The 27,562-nt window shown below is 50.9% G+C and overlaps 1 protein-coding gene across 5 annotated transcripts in view; it reads right to left on the reverse strand.

The window, feature by feature from the left end:
- ADAMTS14 (ADAM metallopeptidase with thrombospondin type 1 motif 14) overlaps positions 1-27,562 on the reverse strand; it is a 92,209-nt gene that overhangs the window by 26,007 nt on the left and 38,640 nt on the right. For 4 of the 5 annotated variants that reach the window (XM_057531366.1, XM_057531362.1, XM_057531365.1 and 1 more), the window contains exons 5-10: positions 7,216-7,299; positions 6,354-6,510; positions 4,278-4,383; positions 2,418-2,561; positions 1,628-1,760; positions 80-193 (exon numbers count right to left, since the gene is read on the reverse strand). In XM_057531366.1, coding sequence (XP_057387349.1) covers positions 80-193; positions 1,628-1,760; positions 2,418-2,561; positions 4,278-4,383; positions 6,354-6,510; positions 7,216-7,299 — 738 coding nt within the window. The remainder of the gene's footprint in view (positions 1-79; positions 194-1,627; positions 1,761-2,417; positions 2,562-4,277; positions 4,384-6,353; positions 6,511-7,215; positions 7,300-27,562) is intronic. The other variant, XM_057531363.1, reaches the window with a different exon arrangement.

Below are 27,562 nucleotides of genomic sequence, written 5' to 3' on the forward strand. Positions count from 1 at the left end.
ACTCAGCGGCGAGGCGGGTCTCCCGTGGGGCCTGCGCCCCGGGAAGGCACTCCTGCTGCAGCCCCCGGCCCGCAGGTACCTTGCCTGGCGCGCACTCCGTCCCGTCCAGCGGGGGCCCCTTCTTGGTCTTGCAGAAGTAAGGGTTGTCAGGGTGGCTGCACCACAGCTGCTTGCAGGCCTCGAAGGTCCTGAACTGCGCGGCAAGGGCAACGGGGTCACTGGGCCAGACTAGCTCCCCAGCTCTGACGAGTTGTCCAGGGGGCAAAGGACAGCGACAGAGCGAGGGGAGGGTGTGGTGGGCATTGGGGCCAGAACACTGCGAGGGAGGCAGGAGGGGCCCATCCAGCCAGAGCCCCGTGCGCACAGAAGCTCGACCCCACCCCAAGCGCCACTGGCCTCGGCGACCCCTCCTCTCTCCAACAGGGCACCGAGGAGAAGGCACCAGCCACAGCCCACATGCCTCTGGTCTCCCTCCCCAGGCCTCCGTCCCTGCCTTTGCAGAGGCCACTCTGTGACTGAGCAGGGACCAGGGCTTGAGGCTCTGGGGAGGCTGGGTCCACTGATACCCACTGAGCTCTGTGCCTGTGAGGGGCTTTGAGAGGGCTGCCAGTCTAGCCCAGGCCCTGCAGCACCCAGGCAAGGTCAGGACTCCCACCTCCCTCTGATCTCACCCAGCCACACCAGAGGTTGGCACCCTTCTGTTTCAGACTATCCAGGAAAGCCCCAATTTCCTTTTCTCTCCTATCATCCTCTGCTGGCCAGACTAGTGTCCTACAAACACAGCATCTGGGCACTGAAATCCCATATCCCAGATGTTTCTCCACTCCCAAAGCAGAGACCAGGTGTTCCAGTGTGGCCTGGGCAGTGGGCAAGGTGGCCACACACAGGGCCTTCTGGTCCTGCAGAGCTGAGGAGGCGGCTGCGTTCCTGGATGGGGGTGGTTTGAGGTACTCGAGGCACCAAGGCCTGACCCCTCAGAGAGCCCCCTGCCCTGGGATGTCCGCGTCTCTGAGCCTTCGCCTGGGCCCTGGTTAGCAGCTGTTCAATTCTCTCCGAGGTGGCTCTAGCTGATCGCCAGGCTCCAGGCTCTCCCCTGCCCTGTCCTGCAGAGTAGGGACAGGGCTCTCTGCTCCCTTGTATCTATCTCCTCAAGTATGGGATGGGGGTGGGGGAGGGGTGGGGAAGCATGCAACTGACCCCCTGGAGAGAGGTTATATGGGGCACAGGAGAACTTTACCAGTGTGGGAAGTCTGCCCAAAACATCCTGCCAAATGCCCAAAGAGCAGAGGGTGGCAAGTATTTCTCCACCAGGCCAGAGCCCAGCACCTGATCTGACACATGGGCCACCTGACAGAAAAACTCCCCCAGTGACCAGCCCAGCCAGGATCCCAGCGGTGGCCCACCCTCTCTGTTCTCTCTGTTCCCATCTTTCCAGGCATTCTCCAGCCACCACACACGCTGGCCCCCCCACCCCTCAGTGGGACTGCGTGGGGCGGGGATATGGCAAAAAGTGGCAGGGCCTGGGCCCTGGTCACCCTGCCTGGGCTAAGGTGCTCTGTGAATGACCAGCCTGCATCCCAGGAGGACCTGACCTGGCATCCAGCTGGCAGAGGCCGTGGGAACTCACCGCTGAGCAGGTGTGGTACCCAGTGCCGAAGTCAAAGCGGCATTGCTCGTCCATTGAGTAGTCAATGCCGGGCAGCTCCGGGGGCCGGGGCCAGGCAGGTGCAAAGGGATCATCAAGGAGGCAGTCGTAGGAGCTGCCGGCAGAGGCAGGGAGGTGAGCAGGGCGGGGACAGGAATGCCCAAGCTCTCCCTTCCCAGAGGAGGGGGTGTTAAGCAAGCCAGGAAGGCCTGCAGGAATCCGCCCCCGCTGCCCTGTGCCAGGAGCTGTGTTGTCCAGGGAGGACGGGCTGCCCTGCCCTCCCCTCGCTTCCACCCACGACCATGTCTGGGAGCTCCAGGGCAAGGGCACCCAGGACTGCGGTTAGGCACTCAGCTTGTGGCTTCCTTACGGGGCCTGTTTTGCCCGCATTACAGAGACACATCATGGCCCAGATTAAGGGTTGGTTTGTGGACAATTTGAGGGCTCACTGCACTAAGAGAAGAAGACAAGTCAGCCCGCCGTGCAGGACATACACTGGGCGCCGGCCGGCTGCTGCATGAGGTTAGTGACAGTATCTCTGCCGGCAGCCGTCCCACCCAAATCCACTCTGCGCCCATTCTCGGCCTTGAGCTCCTGAGTCTAATGCTCGTCCTGGGCCTCCACGTCCCCGGAGCCCCAGGAGCTGACCAGCAAACCCAGAATTGAGCATGTGTCAGGAGTAGGATGGTGTTAGGAGGGGAGATAACTTGGGGAAGACGGAGTGGCAGGCCACTTGCTCCCCATCCCGGCCCAGAGGGTGGAGGTGACCTACGGGAGGTAGCGGCTGAGTTCCAGCTTGCTGCAGTGGGACCAGTGGAAGCGGTGGAAGGCAGCCTGCACCAGGGGCGCCATGACGCTGCCCAGGCTGGTCTCATCCGCGCAGCCGTTCCCCTGACCATCGTGCTCCATGCCGAGCCTAGAGGGTGGGGGAGGACAGAGGGGAGCCCTCAGTCGTGCCCAGGGAGCCCACCCCTGGGAAGGTGACCAGGCGGGCCTGAGACCCTGCCCTGACCAGGCTTCAGACTGTGACTTTTGGCCTCAGTTTCCCCACCATGCAGTGGAGAGGGCCACCCCTCTGGATGGAAGCTGAGACCCCGCCTGGCCCCCCAATGGGGCTGGACTCATTCTGCCCTCCTGCCCCCTCCTCAAACCCTACCCACGTCCTCACAGTTTCCGAGGTCAGCTCCAGCCCCACTCTGGCCCCAGGACACCTTTCCTGGCCGCCCTACCTGTGCGCTGCCCTCTCACAGCAGGGAACGCCTGTACCACCGTTAACAACTCACACGCCATGCACTGTCTTCCCTCCAGACCCAAGGTCTCACGTGCAAGGACCAGTTTCATTCTGTTCAGTTCGATCTCCCTTACTGCGCCCTCCCTAGGTGCCAGCCTCTTTAGCTTCTCCTAGACCCCGCGGTACCCAGCCCAGAGCTTTGTGTGTGGTACCTACCTGCCATGATGATAGTTTAAATGTAAAAGTTTGCTCTTTATAGTTAGTATTTAACACCAAAGCCCAAAGGTTCTAAATTCTTAAACACTCCCAGGCGTCTGCATCTGGCCTTGACCGCTAGACAGACACATGGGCCTCTAAGCTTGACCTTGTCTCTCCATAGGGAGGGGCTCTGTGAGTGAAAAGTGGACACGCCCTGCCCCCCACATACAGGAAGACAAACTCTTAGCTCCAGAATATGTGGAAGCATTGGCTGCCAGGGCAGGAAGGGCCCTCAGAGGTTTCCCTGGTGTCAGCCTCTGTGCTGCAGATGAGGAAATGGAGGCCCCAGAGAGGAGGTGCTACCCACCCAGTGAGGGGAAAGGCTGGGATGAAATTGCAGGGGCAGGCAGATGCAGAGAGGGGCATGGCCAACCACGGATGGCAGGCTCGCCCTCGGGACTGGCCCACTGCTCTCCTTCCTATGTCCTTCCAGCTGCAGAAAACAGCCCTCACTCTGCGTGTGGGCTGGAGGCGGGCAAGCTGGGGGCGGGTCCCGTAGCTCTGCCCTTGTGGACAGACAAGGCCAGGAGACGTGACTGTGACAGGTCTATGTCACCACCAGACACTGGATGGTGGATTATTTGTTTTCTCCCAGCACGTAGCTTCTTGCGTGCTTTTCTGTCCCGTTCTCCACTGCAGCCCTGTTTCTAGAACAGGGCCTGGCACACCGCAGGTGCTCAAGAAATACTGGTTGAATGAATGAATGAACATGCTCTCAACCAAATCCGGGCCCGAGGATCACACAAGCCCGCCACCCGCTTGGCCCGAGGCCTGGGTCTAAGTGCCCCTGTTTACGATGGACTCAGGCCAGGGCTCCATCGCAGAGCACTGGGAGGGCCCTGAGGTGTGGCTGAGATGGAGGGATAGAGGCCACCCAGAGAGCACAGCACTGCCTATAAGGCAACACTGCTACTGACCTGCCAAAGGCAGGGCCACATCTGGCCTCCCAAGGCCCTGGATTTGGGGCTGGGCCCAAGGCAGGCCCAGAATTGCTGTCTGGGCCCCAGGGCTCCCTCCCCGTCGGGGCAGCTCCTCTGGCATCTCCCTGGACACTTGGAAGGGAGTCCAAACTGGGGCGAAGCCTCCCACACCCGCAGACCTCCTCAGAGCTCAAGGCACAGCTCGCCCCTCGGTGCCACTTACACGTGGCCGGTCTCGTGGGCCACCACGAAGGCCGAGGAGAAGCCATCTTCGTGGTTAAGGGCACAGCTTCTCAGGGGGTGGCACATGCCAGTAACAGGCGCGTACCCTGCCAGGGAGAGGGAGAGAGGGCAGAGAGAGAGGTCACGTGCAGGTGAGGTCGGACTCGACGAGGTCTGTGCCGAGCCAGCCACCGCAGGGACGTCCGGACCTGGTCACCACCGGAGGGTCCCTGGAGGAAGAAGGATCCTTCCAACGCGCCCCCCCGTGTGTATGCACCCGCGGTACAGCTCCTGGGCCAAGCTGCCCCCCACATCCTAAGGCTTGCCGCCCTCCCTCCTGGCCTGCAGCTCTCTGTGCCTGTCGGCCCCGAGCCTGCATACGGCCGACTTCCGAGCTACATCCCGCCAGCCAGTCAGTCCGCTGGTGAGTCAACAAACAAGCTCCAAATGTGTCTACGCGGGGTAGCAGGTGGCACCGTGTTAGAGACTACGGGGAAAACAGGAATCAGGCGCGAGCCCGCAGCGCCCCAGCACACCCACACGCTGGAGGGGCAGATGGCTTAGCAGGGAGACTAGGGGTCACGAGGTCAGCCTAGGTGTGGGCCTGCAGGGCCGGAGTTCAAGGAGCACAGAGGGGTGTGCGGGGTGGCTGGAAGGGAATGGCTCTGACCGAAGGGGTTGAGAGGGACCGGGGAATGACTCATGGGGGCCTAGAGCTGGGCCTGGAGCACAGGTAAGAGACTCTGGGGAGGTGGGGGGCGGGCAGGTGGAGGGGAGGGCACAGGCAAGGTGCAGACACAGCTGCGCAGGCCTCAGGAGCCGCGGGCAGTGCAGGGGGCCTGAGCGTGGCACTGAGTGAGCAGCTTTGTGTGCGAGGCCCGTGATCTACGGGGGCTGCTTCCCCGCCTCCCCAGGGCCCGTAATCAGCTGGGAGGGCAGCCTGGGCTGGGGAAGACATCTGAGGAGGGGGAGATGGTAGAGAGCGCTCCCTGCCTCGGGCTTTCAGCCAACCATGACCAGATAGCTATTCCCTGTCTTTGGAATTGCTGAAATCCTCTCTTATTTGAGATGGTTTTGGGGGTGTAATGAGAAGCTGTGGTGAGAAGGCTTCTTGGGTCCCGATTGTCCTGGAGGTCTGGATGTGCTCTACAGGGCATGCAAGTACACACGTGTACGTGTGTCTATCTGTCTGTACATGTGTGTCTGTGCATGAGTATGCATGTGTCTGTACACGTGTGTGTCTGTATGTGTGTATGTGTGTAAATCTCTTTGTGTGCATACAAGCCTGCCTTTAGGGCTTCAGGGATTCAGACAAGCAGCCCTTTTGGTAGAGGCCGACTCTCTTTTAGCATCAAACCAGAAAACACTACAAAGCCCTCAACTTGGAGCCTGGAGATCCAGTCTGAGTTTCAGCTTTGTCTCCTCTCTGCTGTGAGGCCTAGGCAAGCCTCGTTGCCACTCTGTGCCTCGGTTTCCCCATACAGAAACCTGGGGGTAATCAAAGCTTCCTGTGTCTGCAGAGCACTTTCAGCCATCCTCTGTCACAGACATTGGATGCATCCCTCAGCCCTTTTAGCAGCCCGGGAATGGAGGAAGGCAAATACTACTATTTCTCCCATTCCACAGTTGGGAGAATCTCAGGAGATGAATGATTTTGGATCACTAGGCTGGAGAGGCATGGATCTGCGGGTAGAGCAGGGCCTTCCTTTCTGAAGTCCACACCAGCCCCGCCCTAGGTGCCCCATGGCCTGCAGTGAGGACAGAAGGATACAACGTGGGCAGAAGCATCTTGAAGATCACTGAGGTCTTCGAGCAGCCAGGCTCCGGGATGGTGATCACAGGGCCTAGGGCCTGACTCACAGCGACCTGCAGGCTCAACCAAGGCAGCAGGGACCAGAGCGGGGCCCCTTCACTTCCCCTGGCCCCCGAGAAACCATTCCAAAGCTCGCCTACCTGTCCAGCCAGGTCCTGTCTCCAAAGTCCCAAGGATCTTTTTGTTGCCAGAAGACCTGGCCCCAGAGACAGCCTTGGCCTCCGCCCTGCAGCTGCACACACCTGGCCACGGCAAATACAGTACCTTGCGTACCTGAGGGCCCAAAGTCCTGCCGGGTGAGGAAGACGACGTGGTCGTGGTGCTCCGCGTGGCCGGGGTCCTGGCGCTGCTGAGAGTGTGCCCAGCGACACACCTGCTCCAGGCTGCGAGAAGGGTTCCCGCGCTCGATCAGGCTCAGGGACTGGGGGGCCAGAGAACAGAGTGCCGGTCGGAGCCCACGGACTGCAGCAGGCACCCAGCGCTGTGCTCCCGGCAGCAGGGGACACCGAGGCCCACAGGACGGCAGGGCCTACCCCAAGGTCACCGCTGTCCCGGCTCCGGCTGCCACCGGCACACAGCCCCGTTCCGTTTTAGGGAACGTTCCTGTTCCAAGCCCTGTGCTGGGGCACCTGTCTGCTGAGAACTCACATTGTTGCTAATTCCTCAAGTAACCCACAGGCAGGTGCTGTGCTGAGCATCTCGTCTATGCATTCATTGTCATTAATCTCCACAACAGCCCCTGGAGGAGAGTTCTGTTTTTACTCCCGTATGGGGGAAAACAAGCAACAGAGCCCAGAACCCCCGGCCACAACCCTAGCAGGACTTGTCTCGGTCGCTGCCCCCCCTCTAAGCCCCACTTTCCCCACTGATTCATGGAGCAGGACCTCCAGCTGTAGGGGTTGAGGACTGTCCATTTACCTGATTGGAGGGAATTCATAAGTCCCCGCTTACCAACCCCAGATGCCTCTGCCACTGAAACCTCAATTCTAATGGTTTTGGGCTTCTAGTTTTGGAAACAAAATGTTTCCTAGATGCTGTTATCCCTCCCTGATACCTTAGCTGGTCTGATGCTCTGGCCCCCCACCCCTTCTCCCTCCAAACACTGCCTGTTGACACAGGGGTTTACCTGTCGGTAGCCAACCATGATCAAGCGGACAAGGGCGATGTTTATGTGGACCCCCAGGGACTCATCATGGTAAATCTCATCCACCTTCAAGAAGAGAAGAGCGTGTGGTGTTAGGGGAAGCAAGAGTTCATTAAAGGCCCACTGCATGCCAGGTATCTGACACCTTATCCGACTTCATCCTTACCACGGCCTTCTCTGGCAGGCATCCTATCCTCAGATGAAGAAACTGAGGCAGAGGAAGGGGAGATGACCTGCCCAAGGACAGCTAACAAGCTGCATAACTGGTTTTCAAATCCTAGCCACCAAATTCCAACACTGAGCTCTTTCCACGAAGCCAAAGCATGAGGTGACCTGGTCTCAAACCCAACAACTCGGATGGAAGCTTGTCTTTTTATATCTCTGAAGAGTCCTTCCAGAAATGTCACTGAGCTCAGGTCACGCATCCTCACAGCCCTGTGTACCTTTCCAATTGCCTCTGGAACCATCCGTCTGCTCTGCAGTGCCTGGGCACTCCTCCAGGGCAAATCCAGGAGGAAAGTGGCTCTAGGGCCTTGGACCAGCAGCACCACCATCACCTGGAGCTCGTTAAAAATGCAGAGTCTTGGGCCCGCCTCCTGAGTCAGAGTCTTGAGTTAGAACAGGATCCCCAGTGATTCTCAGGCACGGTCAAGTTCAAGGAGAGGAGCAGTGCATTGGATTATTCCCTTCTCCCACAGGCTCAGGGACCTTTGGGGCAGTCATGGCACAGTTCATCGAAGAACACAGCCCCCAGCCACTCCCCTGTTCAGGAAGTCCCGGAACTGTGTCCATAACAGATGGACACCGCCTCTGCCTGCCCACCTCCAAGGACAGGCAGTTCACCCGCTCCTGAAGACGCCTATCTCCTGAGTGGTCCCACTGGACAAGTCCATCTTTTTTTGTTTTAAATAACTTTTATTCCTGGATATAAAATATTTCACTCTAAAAACTCTGAAAAATACCCCAAAAAAGTAAAAGAAAAAAGTCAGAGGCGATCAAGATGGCGGAATAGTAAGACGTGAAGCTCACCTCCTCCCACAAATACATCAAAAATACATCTACATGTGGAATGATTCTCATAGAATATCTACTGAACGCCGGCAGAAGAGCTCAGAGCTCTGAAAGGGCAAGAAAATCTCCATATAACTGGGTAGGGCAAAAGAAAAAAGGCAAGTGAAAAAGGAATCAGAACAGGACCTGTGCCCCTGGGAGGGAGCTGTCAAAGAGGAAATGTTCCTGCACCCTGGGGAGTCCCCTCACTGGTGGGGAGATCAGCAGGGACAGAGGGGGGCTTCGGAGCCTCGGAGAAGAACTCAGCAACGGGTCTGCAACAGCTAGAATGCAGAGAAACCTGCACAGATGGTCAGTGCCATCGCTCTGCACTCCCCAGCCTGAGACACGTGGCCACCAGTGTGGACGCGGGCTGGGTGTGGAAGCTTGGGCTTCAGAGATCAGACCAGGGAGAGGACTGCGGAGGGCTGCGTGGAAACACCCTGAGGGGCTGGAGTCTGGTGCGACCACAACTGGGGGTGTACACAGAGGAAGCCTGGGCCGCCTTAGAGGCCAAGCGCCACTGTGTGGGCGGTGTGTGCGGGCAGGGGCAGGACCTGCTATTCCAGCCTTTTTCCCTGTGTGAGCTCTCAGGCAGCAGGGCACTGCCTACACGGGATCCAGGAGCGGTCGTGAGCTGCCTCTGCTCCCACGGCGTGCTCCAAGGGTGCGCGTGAGCTGCCACCGCTGCCAAAAACCCCACGACTAGGCACCAGCCGCTGCATCGGCACACCCTATGTCAAGGGGATAACGGCCAGCACACGCTGAGGAAAGAGGCGACATGCATCCATACTAAAAACAGCCCTTGCACCAAAAATATTAAACCCACACAAGCTACACAGGGACACTCCCACATATAAATAGCCCTCCAAGACCACAGTAGATAATTGTTTCTCCTAAACTCAGAGAATTAAGAGAAATATAAGTAAAATGAAGAAGCAGAGGAACCACTCCCAGTTGAAAGACCAAGGGAATTCCCCTGAAAGAACAAACAATGAAACAGACCTCTTCACTCTAATAGACACCGATTTCAAAAAGGAGATAATGAAAATACTGAAGGAATTAAGAAAGGCTATCTACAGAAATGCAGAGTACTGTAGAAAGGAACTAGAAACTATAAAGGGAAACCAAGAAAAATTAGAAAACTCATTTGCCAAGATGAAAAGGCAACTAAAGGCAATGAATAGCAGAATAAATTATGCAGAAGAATGAATAAGTGCCCTGGAAGACAGAACAATGGAAATCACCCAATCAGGATAGCAGACAGAAAGTGAAATGAAAAAAAATGAAAGCAATATAAGATAATATATTATATGGGATAATATATTATAGGATAATATAAAGTGTGCCAATCCACCTATGGGATAATATAAAGTGTGCCAATGGGATGATATAAAGTGTGCCTATGGGATAATATAAAGGGATAATATAAAGTGTGCCAATCTACGCATATGGGATATGCGATAATATCCTATGGGATAATATCATATCCTATGGGATATTATAAAGTGTGCCAATCTATGCATAATAGGGATTCCAGAAGGGGAAGAAAGACAAAAGGGGATGGAAAATGTATTTGAAGAAATTATGGCTGAAAACTTCCCAAACTTAAAGAAGGAAACAGATATCCAGGTACAGGAAGCACAGAGAGTCCCAAACAAGATAAACCCAAACACACGTACACCGAGACATATTATAATAAAAATGACAGAAGTTAAAGAGAGGGTTCTAAAGGCAGCAAGAGAAAAACAAAGAGTTAGTTATAAGGGAACCCCCATAAGGGTATCAGCTGATTTCTCTACAGAAACATTGCAGGCCAGAAAAGAGTGGCAAGATATATTCAAAGTCCTGAAAGGGAAAAATCTGCAACCTAGGATACTCTAACCAGCAAGATTATCATCTAGAATAGAAGCAGAGATAAAGTATTTCTCAGACAAGCAAAAACTAAAAGAATACAGAAATATAAAACCTATCCTGAAGGAAATATTGAAAGGTCATCTCTAAATAGAAAAGAAGTAAGAATATATAGGAAAGAGAAAATGACAACTGGAAAGAAAATCACCTAAATAAGCCAGTCCACAGATTAAAAAAAAAATCAAAAAATTTCTGTGAAAGTGATAACCACAATGAACAGCAAAAGGATGAACACAAAGATGTAAAAGGACATCAAAATCATAAAGAGCAGGGGAGAAGAGTAGGAAAATGTAGACTTTTTTTTCATTTCCTAGAATGTGTTTGAGTCTATACGATTACCAGTCTAAGGCAAGTAGAAACAGGATGGGGTTAACATACTTGAAAAACAGGGTAACCACAAATCAAAAACATACAAGAGATTCACAAAAACCAAAAAGAAGAGAACATAAGCATAACACAAAAGAAAATCATCAAACAACAAAAGGAAAAACAAAAAGAAAAAGAAAGGGACAGAGAAGAAATATAAAATCAACAGGAAAACAAGGTTAAAATGGCAATAAATACATATCTATTAATAAGTACCTTAAATGTCAATGGACTAAATGCTCCAATCGAAAGACACAGAGTGGCAGATTGGATAAAAAAAAAACAAAAAAAACAAGAGCCTACAATATGTTACCTACAAAGACCCACTTTAGGGCAAAAGACACACATAGATTGAAAATGAGGGGATGGAAAAAGATATTTCATGCAAACAGAAATGAAAAGAAAGCGGGGGGTCACAGTACTCGTATCAGACAAAATAGACTTTAAAACACAGGCCATAAAGAAAGGTAAAGAAGGACACTATATAATGATAAAAGGATCAATACAAGAAGAGGACTTTACACTTGTCAACATTAATGCACCTAATGTAGGAGCACCCAAATAAATAAAAAACTACAAAAATTTATATGCCAAAAATTTGACAACCTAGAAGAAACGGACAAGGATCTAGAAACATACAGCCCACCAAAACTGAATCAAGAAGAAACAGATAATTTGAACAGACCAATCACTAGAGCTGAAATAGAATCTGTAATTTAAAAATTCCCTACAAATAAAAGTCCAGGACTAGATGGCTTCATAGGCGAATTCTACCAAACATACAAAAAAGAATTTATACTGATCCTTCTCAAACTCTTCCAAAAAATTGAAGAGGAGGGAACACTCCCAAAGACATTCTATGAAGCCACCATCACCCTGATACCAAAACCAGACAAAGACACCACCAAAAAAGAAAATTACAGGCCAATATCGTTGGTGAATATAGATGCAAAAAGTCTCAACAAAATATTAGCAAACTGAATCCAACAACACATAAAAATAATCACACACCACGACCAAGTGTGATTCATCCCAAGTTCACAAGGATGGTTCAACATATGTAAATCAGTCAATGTGATACGTCACATAAACAAAAGAAAAGACAAAAACCACATGATCATCTCAATAGATGCAGAAAAAGCATTTGACAAAATTCAACATCCATTTATGATAAAAATTCTTACCAAAGTGGCTACAGAGGGAACATATCTCAACATAATAAAAGCTATTTATGACAAACCCAGAGCCAATATAATACTCAATGGTGACAAGCTGAAAGCCTTCCCACTAAAATCTGGAACAAGACAAGGATGCCCACTCTCACCTCTTCTGTTCAACATAGTATTGGAAATCCTAGCCACAGCAATCAGACAAGAAAAAGAAATAAAAGGTATCCAAATTGGAAGGGAAGAGGTAAAATTGTCATTATAGGCAGATGACGTGATTCTACATAGAGACAATCCTAAAGACTCCACACAGAAACTACTAGAACTGATAAATGAAGTCAGCAAGGTAGCAGGATACAAGATTAACATACAGAAATTGGTTCCATTTCTTTACACTAACAATGAAATATCAGAAAAGGAATGTAAAAAAACAATACTTTTCAAAATCACAACCCCCAAAATAAAATACTTAGGCATAAACCTGACCAAGGAGGTGAAAGACTTATATGCTGACAACTATAAATCATTAATAAAGGAAACTGAAGATGATTCAAAGAAATGGAAAGACATCCATGCTCTTGTATAGGAAGAATATTGTTAAAATGGCCATACTACCCAAAGCAATCTACAGATTTTTAATGCAATCCCTATCAAATTACACATGACATTTTTCACAGAACTAGAACAAATAATCCTAAAACTTATATGGAACCCTAAAAGACCCAAAATTGCCAAAGCAATCCTGAAGAAAAAGAACAAAGCAGAAGGCATAACCCTCCCAGACTCCAGACAATACTACAAAGCTACAGTAATCAAAACAGCATGGTATTGGCACAAAAACAGACATATGGATCAGTGGAACAGAACAGAGAACCCAGAAATAAACCCACACACCTATGGTCAATTAATCTTCAACAAAGGAGGCAAGAATATACAATGGGAAAAAGAGTCTCTTCAGCAAGTGGAGTTGGGAAAGCTGGACAGCTGCATGTAAATCAATGAAGTTAGAACACACCCTCACACCATACACAAAAATAAACTCAAAATGGCTCAAAGATTTAAACATAAGACATGATGCCATAAAACTCCTAGAAGAGATCCTAGGCAAAACATTCTCTAACATAAATCATAGCAATGTTTTTCTTAGGTCAGTCTCCCCAGGCAATACAAATAAAAACAAAAATAAACAAATGGGACCTAGTCATACTTAAAGCTTTTGCACAGCAAAGGAAACCATAAAAAAATGAAAAGACAACCTACAGAATGGGAGAAAATATTTGCAAACAATATGACCGACAGGGCTTAATTTCCAAAATACACAAACAGCTCATACAACTCAACAACAAAAAAACAAACAACCCAATAGAAATATGGGCAGAAGACCTAAATAGACATTTCTCCAAAGAAGAAATACAAATAGCCAATAGGCACATGAAAACATGCTCAACATAGCTAATTATTAGAGAAATGCAATTCAAAACTACAATGAGGTACCACTTCACACCAGTCAGAATGGCCATCATTAAAAAGTCTAGAAACAATAAATGTTGGAGAGGGTGTGGAGAAAAGGGAACCCTCCTACACTGTTGGTAGGAATGTAAGTTGGCGCAGCCACTGTGGAAAACAGTATGGAGGTTCCTCAGAAAACTAAAAATAGAATTACATATGATCCAGCAATCTCACTCCTTGGCATATATCCAGACAAAACTCTAATCCAAAAAGATACATGCACCCTTATGTTCACAGAGGCACTATTCACAATAGCCAAGATGTGGAAACAACTAAATGTCCATCGACACATGAATGGATAAAGAAGATGTGGTACATATATACAATGGAATACTACTCAGCTATAAAAAAGAACAAAATAATGCCATTTGCAGCAACATGAATGCAACTAGAGATTACCATACTAAGTGAGGTACGTCAGAAAGAGAAAGACAAATACCATATGATATCACTTATATATGGAATCTAAAATACGACACAAATGAACCTATCTACAAAACAGAAACAGACTCACAGATACAGAGAACAGACTTGTAGTTGCCAAGGGGGAGGGGGTTGGGGGAGGGATGAACAGGGAGGTTGGTGTTAGCAGATGTAAGCTATTATAATATGGAATGGATAAACAACAAGGTCCTACTGCATAGCACAGAGAACTATACTGAGTATCCTATGAGAAACCATAATGGGAAAGAATATTAAAAATGAATGTATATATGTATAACTGAATCACTTTGCTGAACAGCAGAAATTAACACAACATTGTAAATCAACTAGACTTCAATTAAAAAAAAAAAAAGCTCCCAAGTTATGAAAAGAAAACAGAAAAAAAAGTTGTCTCCTATTATATATTAGCCAGATATATAATAACCATGGTTAACACAGCTTCCTGCCGTGTACGTGTGTGTGTGTGTGTGTGTGTGTGTGTGTGTGTGTGTGTGTGATTTTACAAAATTGGAATCATGCTGAATATACTGTTTGTATTTTTCTTATTTCCTGAAACATCATTCTGTGGATTTAAAAGCATCACCTCTAATGTCTACACGTGATGGGCCATCACTTACGTAACTACTCCCCTAGGAGAAGTGACTTGTCCAGGAGAAGAAATGACATGGTCAGCAAGTCAGTGTCAGTACACAGCAGTGTAGCTGCCAGGAGCCAGAGTCCTGGGTTCAAACCCCAGCATTGCCTCTTAGGAGCTGGGTGGCTTGGGGCACAACAGGTAACTCCTCAGAACCTCTGTTTCTGTAGACTGGGGATCATAATGGCTGTCGTGGGGCTGGCACGTGGATTCTCATGCCAACTCAACATCTGGGGATTACGACTGAGCCCCACAGGCAGAGAGGCCCACGGGCACGGTCGGTGATGGAGGCAGAGGTGGAACCAGCCTCTGACTCCTGCCCACATGGCTTCCCGGGAGCGGGGATGGAGATTCATGCATGACCCTGTTCTCACCATTTCACCTCTCCACGCCCTTCAGCTCATGAGCAAAGGAGCCAGCCTACAACCCACAAAGGGACTGCTGTCTACCCGATGGAGAGGGACAGTGTGGCCAACCCTACATATGAGAGTCCCATGGGGAGGGGAAGGCCAGCAGGGGGACCGGAGGTCTGCTCCTGTGCTGACGCACCCCTCCTGGGACACAAGAACAAAGCCCCAGCCTACTCTCCCACACCTGGCAGCTGCCCCAACCCATGAGCGTGCAGACTCCAGAGCAGCCAGCACCAGGCTTCCCCCAAGGGCCTGCCTGGCACCCATGTCTGACCCCAACCGAGACCAGAGACCAGTGCCCGCTGGGGGACAGCAGGCCCCACAAACCCCATCACACATAACAGTGGAAAGTCCGATGGGTGGGGGCACCTCCCTCCACCCTCCTACCCTCTGCTGCAGGAGCAAAGACATCATGGGAGCAAAGTGGGCAAATGCATAAATAGATGATGTCCTTCTCCACCCACCTGCCCCGACTCATCCTAGGAGAACACGCACACATTTTCTCCCTCACAGAATTCCAACCTGAGTACTCTTTGCTGACCCACTGAAACGACACTTGATCTGCAGTAGGATGACTCAGATAAGCCCAACATCTCAGCCCCTCCAACACCAGTACATCGCCTTCCTTCTACACAAGGGTGTGGCCAGTGTCTCAGACCTCCCTGATGGTGCCCTGTAAGAGTGCAGACCAAGGATGGGGTCACAAGCAATGCATGCTTCACACAGCCACATCTGTGCACCTTGTATACATGTGTAAACCCACCAGTGACCCCAGGGCAGGGGAAGGGAGTGGTCACTGGGTACACGGGTGGGGCGTCTGCAGGGCCTCTGGCCATCTAGAGTACCCAGGCCATGGCCTTCCTGCCCTCCTCGCTCTCCAAAGTGGACCAGGCAGATTGCTGCCAGAATCCTGCCACATTACTCATTTCTGTCCCACACTCCGCAGGCCAAACCCACTCATCAAGGGCTGCAGTGACCCCTGCTCCACACTGCATCTCCAGGCCGGGACACTGGGAGGTCCTCACAGAACTGGAAAGGGGGCTGCTGCTCTCTGAGCAGGAGGAAGAATCAGAGCCTGAGTGTCCAATACAGGTAGGGGATTGAGTGGGGCCTCCTGACACCAACTCCCACTCCCAGGTAACGGGCCTAAATGCAAATACTGAGCAAGCAGAAAGGGACATACCATCTGGAGAGACCACTCAGCGCTCTGAAATCATCTGGACACCAAAGGCTTCCGGTCACTGGTGTATCAATCTCTGTGGTGCAGACCCCTCGTGCCCCACCCCAGGGGTTAGGGGAGAGGAAGAGGGTGCTTGTGGGAAGGAGGGTCAGGCAGGTCTTACTGGAGGAGCCAGAACGATCCTTGACTGAGAAGGTCATTGACCCTTTGGAGACGGGCAGAGGCTTGATGCAGGAGCGAGGAACGCGGGAACCATGTGGAGCCACCAAGACAGCCCCAAGGTCACTGGCCATCAAGGTAACTGAGGCCAATCCCCATGTGACGGGGAGTTTCTTCCCAGCCCATGCCCGCACACCTCCAGCAACAGGGCACTCTCGGCCATTAGAAAGCTCTCTGTGCCATGAGCCCCATTCGGCCTTCCTGCCCACCTCCCCCACTGGCCTCAAGTCTCCCTCTTGAAGTTTCATCGAGCGCATCGGCTCCATTCCTGGAGACAGATGGTCACCACCGACTCCCAGGGACTCCTCTCTAAGCTCACGTCAGTCAAAGAGAACGTCTTACAGGCAGCAAGACAGAAGACAGATCACTCACCAAGGAAGGACCATTGCGTTGGGAGTAGGTTTTCAACAGTAACAAGGGAGACCCTGAAGTAACACCATCAAAGCACCATGACAAAGAAACCATCAACCTAGAATCCTGGACCCAGCAAACCATCTTTTAAGAACCATAATGAAATAAAGACATTATCGAGTGAAAGAAAACTGCGACAGGCACACGGACCCACTAAAGGATCTGCAGGTAAAGAAGATGGAAGGCAGCCTAAATACGAGAATGGATGAATAGTTTTGAGGCTGTGATAGGAGCAGGGTTCCACAATGAGATAGTCTGGTCTCTTCTTATATTAAATAAGGATAATGAAAATGAAGTAAATTTTCTCCCATATTCCGCCCCCGCAAAAGTAGGGTTGGCCCTGCCACTCCAGGGGTCTGGTCTGTCTCTGGGGCCCCGGCTCATCTGTACACACCCCTATTAGCCCTTGAGTGGGGACCTCAGTGGCTTTGATTCAGCTGGAGCTACCCTGACACTCTGCACAGGCCAAGGAGGGGGCTGGACAGGGCTGCCGTGTCCAGCAGAACCACAGAGGCCGTGGGCACATGGGTTCCACCCACAGCCCTGAACTGGTGCCCCAGCAAGGAGATGAGGCTGCCTGAGAGACCCAGGACCCCAGCCCTCTGGAATAAACACAGAGCTGCTCCCTGACAGGCTCCAGCCTGGCTGTGCACTCAAAGCCTGGCTCTGTCAGCCTCTGCCCCCCACGGCTGTCTCCCAAATGCCAGAGGTGAGGTCAGCTCGCCAGCTCAGGGGAGATCAAGAATCGCTTCCCATGGTTGTGGGCAAAAGCATGATTGCTGCAAGACACACCCACGGGGCAGAAAAGAACACTGTGTCTGGTCTCCCTGCTCCCCCAACCTCAGCCAAGTTCAAGACCAAGACCCCCCGACCCAGGTTAGAGTTCCACATAACATATTGGCCTGGGATGGCTCTTGGATGTGTATCAGAAAAACAAGCACAGGTCAGGACTCCCTCTGGCCAAGGGGAGACAAAACAGCAGAAGCGAGAGGATGGCTAGAGAGCACTAGTGTTGAAGGGTGACTGCTAGTCACTGAACACCTACAATGTACCAGGCACTGTGCTGAGGGCTTTGATGCAACCTCACGCAACCTTATGGAGGCAGGACCTATTCCTGTTTCATATGTGAGAAATCCAAGGCTCAGAGAGGTTAAGTAACTTGCCCAAGGCTACCCAGCTGGAAAGTGGGAGGGCTGGGATTTGAACTCAGATCTCTGTGAGTCTTAGCCACTACACACAGCTGCTCTCCAGAACCAGCTTCTGTGGCAGGCTGGCTGGGGTGGGCTTTCTCTGGCCTGGAAGAGAAGATGAGGGGAGTGGGATTCCATGTCCAGTAAACAGCAACTCGGCCAGTTAGGGATTGTTATAAGAACCCTTTCCCTCTTCTCCTGTAACCCTGTGTGGCCAGGCCTCCCGGGGGCCTTGTGGTCAAGCCCAGGGAGCAGGAAGAAGGGAAGGGGGGTCTACTGGGGTGGGAGCTCTGAATCTGTTCTCCTGCCCAAAGGAGGGTCAGAATCTGGGCACCTACAGCAGCAATGCCCAGGCTTCAGCCCACGGCTGGCAGGGGAGAGCTAGGCCCCGGGGAGCCCATGCGAGGGCAGCTGGCAGCCTTCCCTTCTGGACCAAGCCAAGATGGACTTCTCCTTCTTGCTTCCAGCAGAGAATGGTCCCCCACCAACCCCAAGTTCCCTCACTCCCTAGGGAATGTTGCTTCTGAGGGGCTACGGAGCAGAATGTCCAGCCGGGTTCAGCAGGGCTCCACAGGGAGGGGCAGCGCGGAGAAAGCCAGACCCTGGGGTCTTAAGCCCGCCCCTCACTCAAACAGGAGAGGGTACTCACTGCCACCTAAGGGCTGGCACAGCCCACACCCCCCAGCAGCACCTCACAGAATCCTCCCAGCAACCTGCTCGCAAGGAAGTCATTGCCCTTCTTTCCTTTTTAATCAATATACTTTCAATTTTAGCTTTAGATTTTCAGAAAAGCAGCAAGGATAGTACAGAGGTCCCTGTTATTAATATCTGCCATTACCATGGTACATTTGTCACAATGCATGAACCAATACGGACACATTAGTACTTACTAAAGTCCATATTTTTTCAGATTTCCCTAATGTAGGGGTATTGTCCCATTTTTTGGCTACGGGATCGCATCTGGGTCAGCACATTACATTTAGTTATCCTATCTCCTTCGACTGCTCCAGGCTGTTTATCCTCTCTGATGGCCCTCAGACTTTCCTGGGTTTTGATGACCTAAACAGTTTCGAGGAATACTGGTTAAGTATTTTGCAGGCTGTCCTTCAATTTGGGTATGTCTGTTGTTTTCCTCACGGTTAGACTGAGGTTATGGGTTTAGGGAGGAAGAACACAGAGGTGAGCGCCTTCATCACATCATGTCAAGAGCGCGTGCTGTGGGACTTCCCTGGCGGTCCAGGGGTTAAGACTCCGCGCTTCCACTGCAGGGGGTGCGGGTTCGACCCCTGGTCAGGGAACTAAGATTCCGCATGCCATGCGGCGTGGCCAAAAAAAAACAAAAATAAAAGGAGTGCGTGCTACCAACATCACATCACTGGTGATGTTGACCTTGATCACCTGCAAGAGAGGCTGCCTGCCAGTTTCCTCCACTGTAAAGTTACCACCTCCCCCCGCCACCCGGCCCTGGCTTCCATGCTCTGCTCTTTAGAAGGATGTCACTATGCACAGCCCCCCACTTCAGGAGTGGGGAGTTAAAATCCACCTCCTTGAGGGCAAAGGACCTACGTCATTTATTTGAAATTCTTCTGCAGAGATTTGTTTCTTCTTCCCCGTTTATTTATGTATTCAATCATTCATTTATCAATATGGACTCGTGGATATTTATTTTATACTCTGGGTCATAATCCAATACCTCATTATTTATTTTATTGCTCAAATTGTCCCAGCTTTAGCTCTTTCAGTTGGCTCCTGTCCTTTTAACACACTCCCATCGTTTTTGGCTTGGGGGGTCTTGGGGGGGCACTTCCTTACTTTCTGACATTACAAGACGCTCATCTTGGGCATTCCCTGCCCCAGCTCTACAGTCAGCCACTCCTCTAAGGAGCTCCAAGGAGCATGGTATGTTATCTCTGTTTTCACGGCCAGAAAAGCTGGCCCAAAGTGATGGAAGCGCTCGTCTAGAGACAGCAACCACAGCTGGCGTTCAAGCGCAGCCTCCACTCACGTGCCTTCCCTGGTCACTCAGTGCCTCTGAACCTGAACAGAATGCGGGCAGCATTGCTTGAAGGTCGGGGAATGGCTACAATGACTTCTCCAGCCCTTTCTCAATACTGGGCTCTGGGGCCAGTCCTACTGTCTCCAATCCCTGACCCTTCTAGCAACATGGCACACGGCGACTCTGCAGACCAGGCGCTCCAATGCACCCTGCATCTCATGAGGCCAGGACGCTCTTCCTTCCCCTTGTTTATGATTGCAGGAGGCCAGGTGGCAGTTCAGGTGTGTTGCCACTGCCTGTGCAAACAAGACCCTCTTGTTATTCCTGGTGGCTTCACAGGATACCGCAATCTCTCCACATTTCAGGCAATGAACCATTTAGGGACTATCTGAGGAAGGAATGTGAATCATGGGTGTCTAAAAACCTCCACTGCCACCTTCAGGAAGGATCAAGAAGGCACCGCATGGAAGCTTGCAGAATGGGTGTCTGGATTGGATGACACCCCAGAGGAAGAGAGGAGCGTTCCTGCATCATCACCCAGGCTCCTGATGGCACAGGGGACAATACTGTGTGGAAAAGCACAGATTTTGATGACTCTGTGCTGAAAGTGATTTGGACAAGTAATATTCTGAATGTGAGGAAGTTATGGGAATACCTTAGTTCCCCACTTTGTCACATCTGTGTACATACAAGAGTAATATATGATCAAAATCTAAGCCTAAACAAGGCTAAAGAGCTCTTCCAATAAGTACAAATACAAATGCTAAGTGATAAGAAAACATCATATCAGAATTTAATCGGTAGCATTTTTTCTCTTTCTCGAGTCCGTGAAATAACGGAGCATCTGACGATTGATGGGGTCTTAGATTTCATGAAATGTGGTAAATATGTGTTCACACACATCTGAACTCATCTGTGTGTGCACATGTGCATGTATCCATGTCACACGGATAGATGTGGGCATATGTAGATGCACGTGTGTAAACACATGCACTGTACACGTGCTTGCATGCACACGTGCGGATGTATGTCCGCAATATACTGCTGCCTACAGCCTGGGGTCCCTGCTCTCCCCAGGCCCTCGGGCGCTGACCCACGCAGGAGCCAGAGCTGGGCCCTGCTGTGCCCTGGGCTGGGACACTGAGGCCTCACCAGGGAGCCATGCTGACTTATATGCCACGTTGGCAGGCCCTGCCTTTAAGGTCACCAGTGAGATCTTGAATATGAGGCTGCTCTCTGGGTGGTGCGAGGAGGGCGCTGAATCTCCCGGTTCCTTTCTCAGCTGCCACAGGCTCAGCTACTCCGTCCCCTCCCCGCGAGTTCAGTCATGGGCTGGTGTGGGCTACAGGCCGGCACTTAAGCGGCCTCTAAGCAGCACACGTCTTCAGGTGCGGCTGTCCCCGGGGCTCCCAGAGCCTGCAGGCTGGCCCGTGCCGTCCTCCTGGGCCTGGCCACTCAGCCCACCTCACACCCAGGCTGTTCGTGCAGCCTGGTTCCAGAGTGCTCAGGGCCAGGCCTCCCAGCCCAACAGAGTTCCTTTCATGAGTCCACAATAGTCAGCATTTATCCCCCGTGACCTATTTCCAAAATGCAGGAGCAGTTATAGCCCAGGTCAGCCTGCTTGTGTGTGAAGAGAGGCAGTGAGGAGGCCTGGAAAGACCCGCGCTCTGCGCGTGATCTCGCCCTGCGCCGACCCTCCTCTGAGCCTGTGGAGGCCTGGGGACAGCAGGCGAGGCAGAGGTCAAGCGTTTGGAACAGGGCCTGGTACACAGCCTGCGCTCAACCAAGAGCAACGGCTAGTCAGTTTAAAACTTATAACTCCCACTGTGGCGGCTGAGGAGCGGCCCATGAGATCACCCTAGAAGCAGTCAGGAGTCTGACCTCCACACCTGCGAGGGAGAAGCCGGATACGAGAGCCCTTGGTGAGCCGTCAGGCTGTCTTCACCCCCGAAGGGTGCTGCTTGTTATCAGGGCTCTCCTGCCAGGAATGTCTGCCGGGAATCCCAGCACCGGGCCTGTTCTCTTCCCGGTGGGCTCGCCTGCGTGGGGCAACAGGAGCTTATACCTTTTCTTTGTTTGGCCCATGCCATGTGGCTTATGGGATCTTAGTGCCCCGACCAGGGATTGAACCCAGGCCCTTGGCAGTGAAAGCACTGAGTCCTAACCACTGGACTGCCAGGGAACTCAGGAGCTTATACCTTAGGGCGGGGGTCACACGTGGTCACGAGGGACGCTTTGACACTGATGATTCTCTCGTGTGGGGGCGTCCTGTGCCCTGGAAGGTGTTTGGCAGCATCCCTGAGCCCCTCCCATTAGATGCCAGAAGCACCCCAGCCCCTCCAGCTGTGACAACCAAGATATATCTCCAAACCTTCCCAAGTGTCCCCTGGGGAGCAAAATTGCCCCCGGTTAAGAAACACTACCTTAAAGTAAATGAATTTTTGCTTTTCCTTTTTGGGGGGTGGCCTCTGAGTGTCATGAAAGCAGTGGAAAGTTTCTAGGGGAGAGACAAAAAAAGAGAAAGGACCAAAAGGAGAGGGAGGAGGGGGATTTGCATCCTTCCAACGAGCAGGGAGGCTGAACTGCTCACATATCCCTGAAAGGAAGAAATCTGGCAAAGCAACACTCTGTCAGCAGGAAAGCAGTTTTCGTGGTGTTCCAAACCAGCTGTTATGATGAATATCTAACACGTTTAGTGACAACAGAAAGCCACGCTCCCAGGCTGAGGCCACCAAGGTCCAGGTCTGACAGCCAAACCTCCTGGATCTAGAAGGGGACCCAAGCTTTTCCTAGCAGGCCATCTAAGAGGTGCTCAGCACCTTTGTAGTGTCAGCTGAGTGGGGCAGGTAAGGAGCAGGGTGGGCAAAGGGTCTACCACCCAGACAGGTGGGATGCCAAGAGGGGTCCGGCTGCAGGCTGGCTTGGTGAGGACCAATGAAAGGGCCTCTTTGCTCTTCTCACCTCCCTCTGCCCTGGCTCCAGGCCTGAGGAGGATCCCCATATCCTCACATCAAAGGGATTCTTCATCCCAGAGAAGATTTGGTGCGTCACCCCAGACAAGGAGAGGGCTCCTGCCGGCACCAGCAGGCCTGGCCACAGCCAGGAGCCAAGAGCAGGAAACGTGCCCGAGGGTGAAGCTTCAGGATCCTGACTCTGCTAGGGAGACCCATCTCAGGAAGAGGCTCCTTCTGCAAAGGAGCAACGTTCTTCCCACCTCCCGGGCCGGGAGTCCGGCGACCCTGCTTCTCCCTCCTCAAGTTCTGCCACAGCAGTAGTGGAAGGAAAGTGAAAACTTTGGAATCAGACAGGTATGAGTTCGAATCCCAGCTCTGCCACTTGTTAGCTGTGTAGATTCTGAGCAAGCCACTTAGCTTCTCAGAGCCGCAGAACGTTGCCTGCATAAGGCAGCAGTGAGGATTCAAAGAGCCTGCCTGTAAAGTCCTCAGCTCTGTGCCTGACATGCGGTAGGTACTGGAATGACACTGTGATATTTGAGATATTCAGGATAGCTCGGAGTCCCCGCATCCTGGGTCTTTCTGCTGTCCCATCACAGCCTCAGCTGGCCTCTGGCATCCATCCTCTCCTGCCCTCAATCCACCTGGGTGCCACCATCAGGCAATGTTCTTCATGCGTTCTCTCCACTCAAGAGCCCACGCTACTGCCTGATGGACCATCCTGCCACAGCTATACTACTGAGAGTTCTCTGCAGGCCTCTGTCACCTCCCTTGCACACCAGGGCTGTGCTGCCCGGCTGTCACCACGCTTGGCCGGTATGCTCTTCACCTTGCCACCCCTCCCTGCCAAGGTTAGCTCAGCACCAACCTCCTCCAGAAAGCTCTCCTCTCTCCCCGAGTCCACAGGAATACTGACCGCCTCCTTCAGCACTGCCCTCAAAGGTCCCCTAGAACAGGAGTCTGTCTGTCATACTAGGTACACACCAGGCACTCACTAAATGCTGAAAATTGCCCCTTATGTTTCAAATGTTTCCCTTGGCCAAAGCAATCCTGAGAAAGAAAAAGGGAGCTGGAGGAATCTGGCTCCCTGACTTCAGACTATACTACAAAGCTACAGTCATCAAAACAATATGGTACTGGCACAAAAACAGAAATATAGATCGATGGAACAGGATAGAAAACCCAGAAATAAACACACACACCTAAGGTCAATCTATGACAAAGGAGGCAAGAATATACAATGGAGAAAAGACAGTCTCTTCAATAAGTGGTGCTGGGAAAACTGGACAGATACATGTAAAAGAATGAAATTAGAACATTCTCTGGGTTTCCCTGGTGGTGCAGTAGTTTGGAGTCTGCCTGCCAATGCAGGGGACACAGGTTCGATCCCTGGTCCGGGAGGATCCCACATGCCACAGAGCAGCTGAGCCCATGCGCCACAGCTGCTGGACCTGCGCTCTGGAGCCCACAAGCCACAACTACTGAAGCCCACACTCCTGGAGCCCATGCTCCGCAATGTGAGAGGCCACCACAATGAGAAGCCCGCGCACCAAGACGAAGAGTGGCCCCCACTCACCACAAGTGGACGGGGCCCGTGTGCAGCAATGAGGACCCAACACAGCCAAAAATAAATAAATTAATTAATTAAATTAAAAAAAAAAGAACATTCTCTAACACCATACACAAAAATAAACTCAAAATGGATCAAAGACCTAAATGTAAGGCCAGACACTATACAACTCTTAGAGGAAAACATAGGCAGAACACTCTTTGACATAAATCACAGCAATATCTTTTTTGATCCACCTCCTAGAGTAATGAAAATAAAAATAAAAATAAACAAATGGGACCTAATTTAACTTAAAAGCTTTTGCACAGCAAGGAAACCATAAACTAAACAAAAAGACAACCCACAGAATGGGAGAAAATATTTGCAAACAAAGCAACCGACAAGGGATTAATCTTCAAAATATACAAACAGCTCATGCAGCTCTATGTCAGAAAAAAACAAACAACTCAATCAAAAAATGGGCAGAAGATCTAAATAGACATTCCTTGGGAATTCCCTGGTGGTACAGTGGTTAGGACTCCATACTTCCACTGCAGGGGCTAAAGGTTCAATCCCTGGTCGGGGAACTAAGGTCTTGCAAGCCGTGCAGTGTGGCCAAAAAAATAAAAATAAAAAATAAATAAGTAAATAGACATTTCTCCAAAGAAGACATACAGATGGCCAAAAAGCACATGAAAAGATGCTCAACATCACTAATTATCAGAGAAATGCAAATCAAAACTACAATGAGGTATCACCTCACATAGGTCAGAATGGCTATCATCAAAAAGTCTACAAACAATAAATGCTGGAGAGGGTGTGGAGAAAAGGGAACCCTCTTATACTGTTGGTGGGAATGTAAAGTGGTACAACTACTATGGAGAACAGTATGGAGGTTCCTTAAAAAACTAAAAACAGAACTACCATATGACCCAGCAATCCCACTCCTGGGCATATGTCTGAAGAAAACCATAATTCAAAAAGATACATGCACCCCAATGTTCATTGCAGCACTATGTACAATAGCCAGGTCATGGAAGCAACCTAAATGTCCACTGACAGAGAAATGGATACGGAAGATGTGGTACATATATACAATGAAATATTACTCAACCATAAAAAAGAATGGAAAAATGCTATTTGCAGCAACATGGATGGACCCAGAGATTATCATACTAAGTGAAGTCAGAAAGAGAAAGACAAATATCATATGATATCACTCATGTGGAATCTAGTTTTAAAAAATGATGTATATGAACTTATTTATAAAATAGAAATAGACTCACAGATTTCAAAAACAAACTTATGGTTACCAAAGGAGAAACATGGAGTGGAGGGATAAATTAGGAGCTTGGGATTAACATACACACACTACTATATATAAAATAGATAACCAACAAGGACCTACTGTATAGCACAGGGAACTCTACTCAATATTCTGTAATAACCTATATGGGAAAAGAGTCTGAAAAAGAATGAATATATGTATATGTATAACTGATTCACTTTGCTGTACACCTGGAACTAACACAACATTGTAAATCAACTATACTCCAATAAAAAAAATTTTTAAATGGTTCCCTTGCCCTGAGATTTGAAGAAGCCTTAAGGAAAGAGACCCACTACAGATGGGTAAAGCGAGGAACAGCCTGGAAAGCCAAGTCCATCCAGGGCCCAGCAGCATGTGAGGGAGAGCTGAGGAGGAGTCCTTGCCCACCATCTGGAGCTGCATGAATATTTATAGCACATGCCCAGGTTAATGCAAAAGTAAAGTGAGAGGCAAGATGCCCCTGAGAGCTGCAGTGACTGGGGCCTGATGGCCTGATCAGATCATTCCGAGTTCCTCTAAGGGCTTTGTCCCCTCCTCCCTGGGTTAGCACAATGAGACCATCCATCCTGGGAACCAGATCTCTCTCTGATCCCACCAGGCCAGCCCTGGCCCCGGAAACCGGGATCAGAAACGGTCACAGGCAGGCAGGTGCTGCGAGGGAAGAGCAAAGGGACACCCTTTTTACCGGTTTCATGAAATCCCTAAGGGAATTAGCGCTTCAAGCATTCCAACCAAATACAAGTTCCCACACAATGGACAGGATGTGCTGCTGGTCCCCTGGGAGGGAGAGGTTGTCGGCAGCCCCTCCACTCACTGCCACAGGAGGAACTCTGGCTGGCTGTCCACTGCACCTGGGAAAGTCAGAACCCCAAACCCTCACTTTCCCCCCGGGGCAGCCGCAGGTTTGCAAGGCAGCAGCTCCTTAGGCGTGGCCCATCTCAGTGCTGTGAGCCTCTCTTCCCCAGAGGAACAGGCCCTCGAGGGAAGCTCTGTCTCAGCTGCACACCTCTGTTCCCACACCCACAAGGGCAAGGCAGCAGTGAGCAAGGAACCAGCCTCAAACAGCCCTCCAGAACCTCTGAGAAGACATTTACTCTCCTCCTCACCTACTTTCTGGTAGGTTGTGAGAAGGAAGGTAGAACCAAGACTATGGAAATAGGCCTCCAAAGCAGGCCCTCCTGGCACGGTCTTCAGTGGTGTGTGTCCCGTAGGGGCCTTGCCAAGGGCACACAGTGGCGCAGAACCCACAACATGTGGGTTTCTACCCTAAGCGGGGACCTCAGGGACTGGCACAGGGCCCTGGTCCCTCCAGGACACACACACATATAATCACTCACTTCCTGGGGTCACTCCCGGGGTCCCACTCCTGGCCTGTGTGGGGACCCACTCAGAACTGCAGAGTTGGTATAAATATTATTTTAAGCTGAAGACATTTGAGATTCAACAGATGCAGAAAGAAACCATCTCAGAAATTCCCTCCTCTGACAAAGCAGCAACTTCTGGGAAAATGAGCTACTATAAATCCCCTCCCCAGGGGAATTTCATGGTCATTAAAAAAAAAAAAAAAAAAAAGGCAGAAAGCCCACTTGCACCTGCATAAACATATATTATCACAAACTTTCTTATTTCCCAGTTGTTCTCCTAAAGCCCATTTATCTTTCCTAAAGAAACCTATTTGCCCTTCCCATAGAGCCTCCTCTCCTCTCTCGTCCATTTATTAAGTTAGGCATATAAGCCCCAAATTCTAACCACCCTTTTGTGAGTTACTCATCACTGAGCACTTGCATGGACATGCACATTGCACACGTAAACGAACTTTCTTTTTCTCTTGCTAATCTGTCTTTTGTCAGTTTAAATTGCATGTCTCCAGGTACTGAACCTAAGAGGGTAGAGGAAAAGTTGTTTCTTCCCTGACATCTGGGTCACCAGCCATGGACAGCACCACTTGGCTGAGGCTACAGACCTCTGCAGAGGCCGTGGGAAGAGGGTGGGTCTGAAGTGGACAGA

The sequence above is a fragment of the Balaenoptera acutorostrata genome, chromosome 16, assembly GCF_949987535.1.
Source record: "Balaenoptera acutorostrata chromosome 16, mBalAcu1.1, whole genome shotgun sequence".
Lineage (NCBI taxonomy): Eukaryota > Metazoa > Chordata > Mammalia > Artiodactyla > Balaenopteridae > Balaenoptera > Balaenoptera acutorostrata.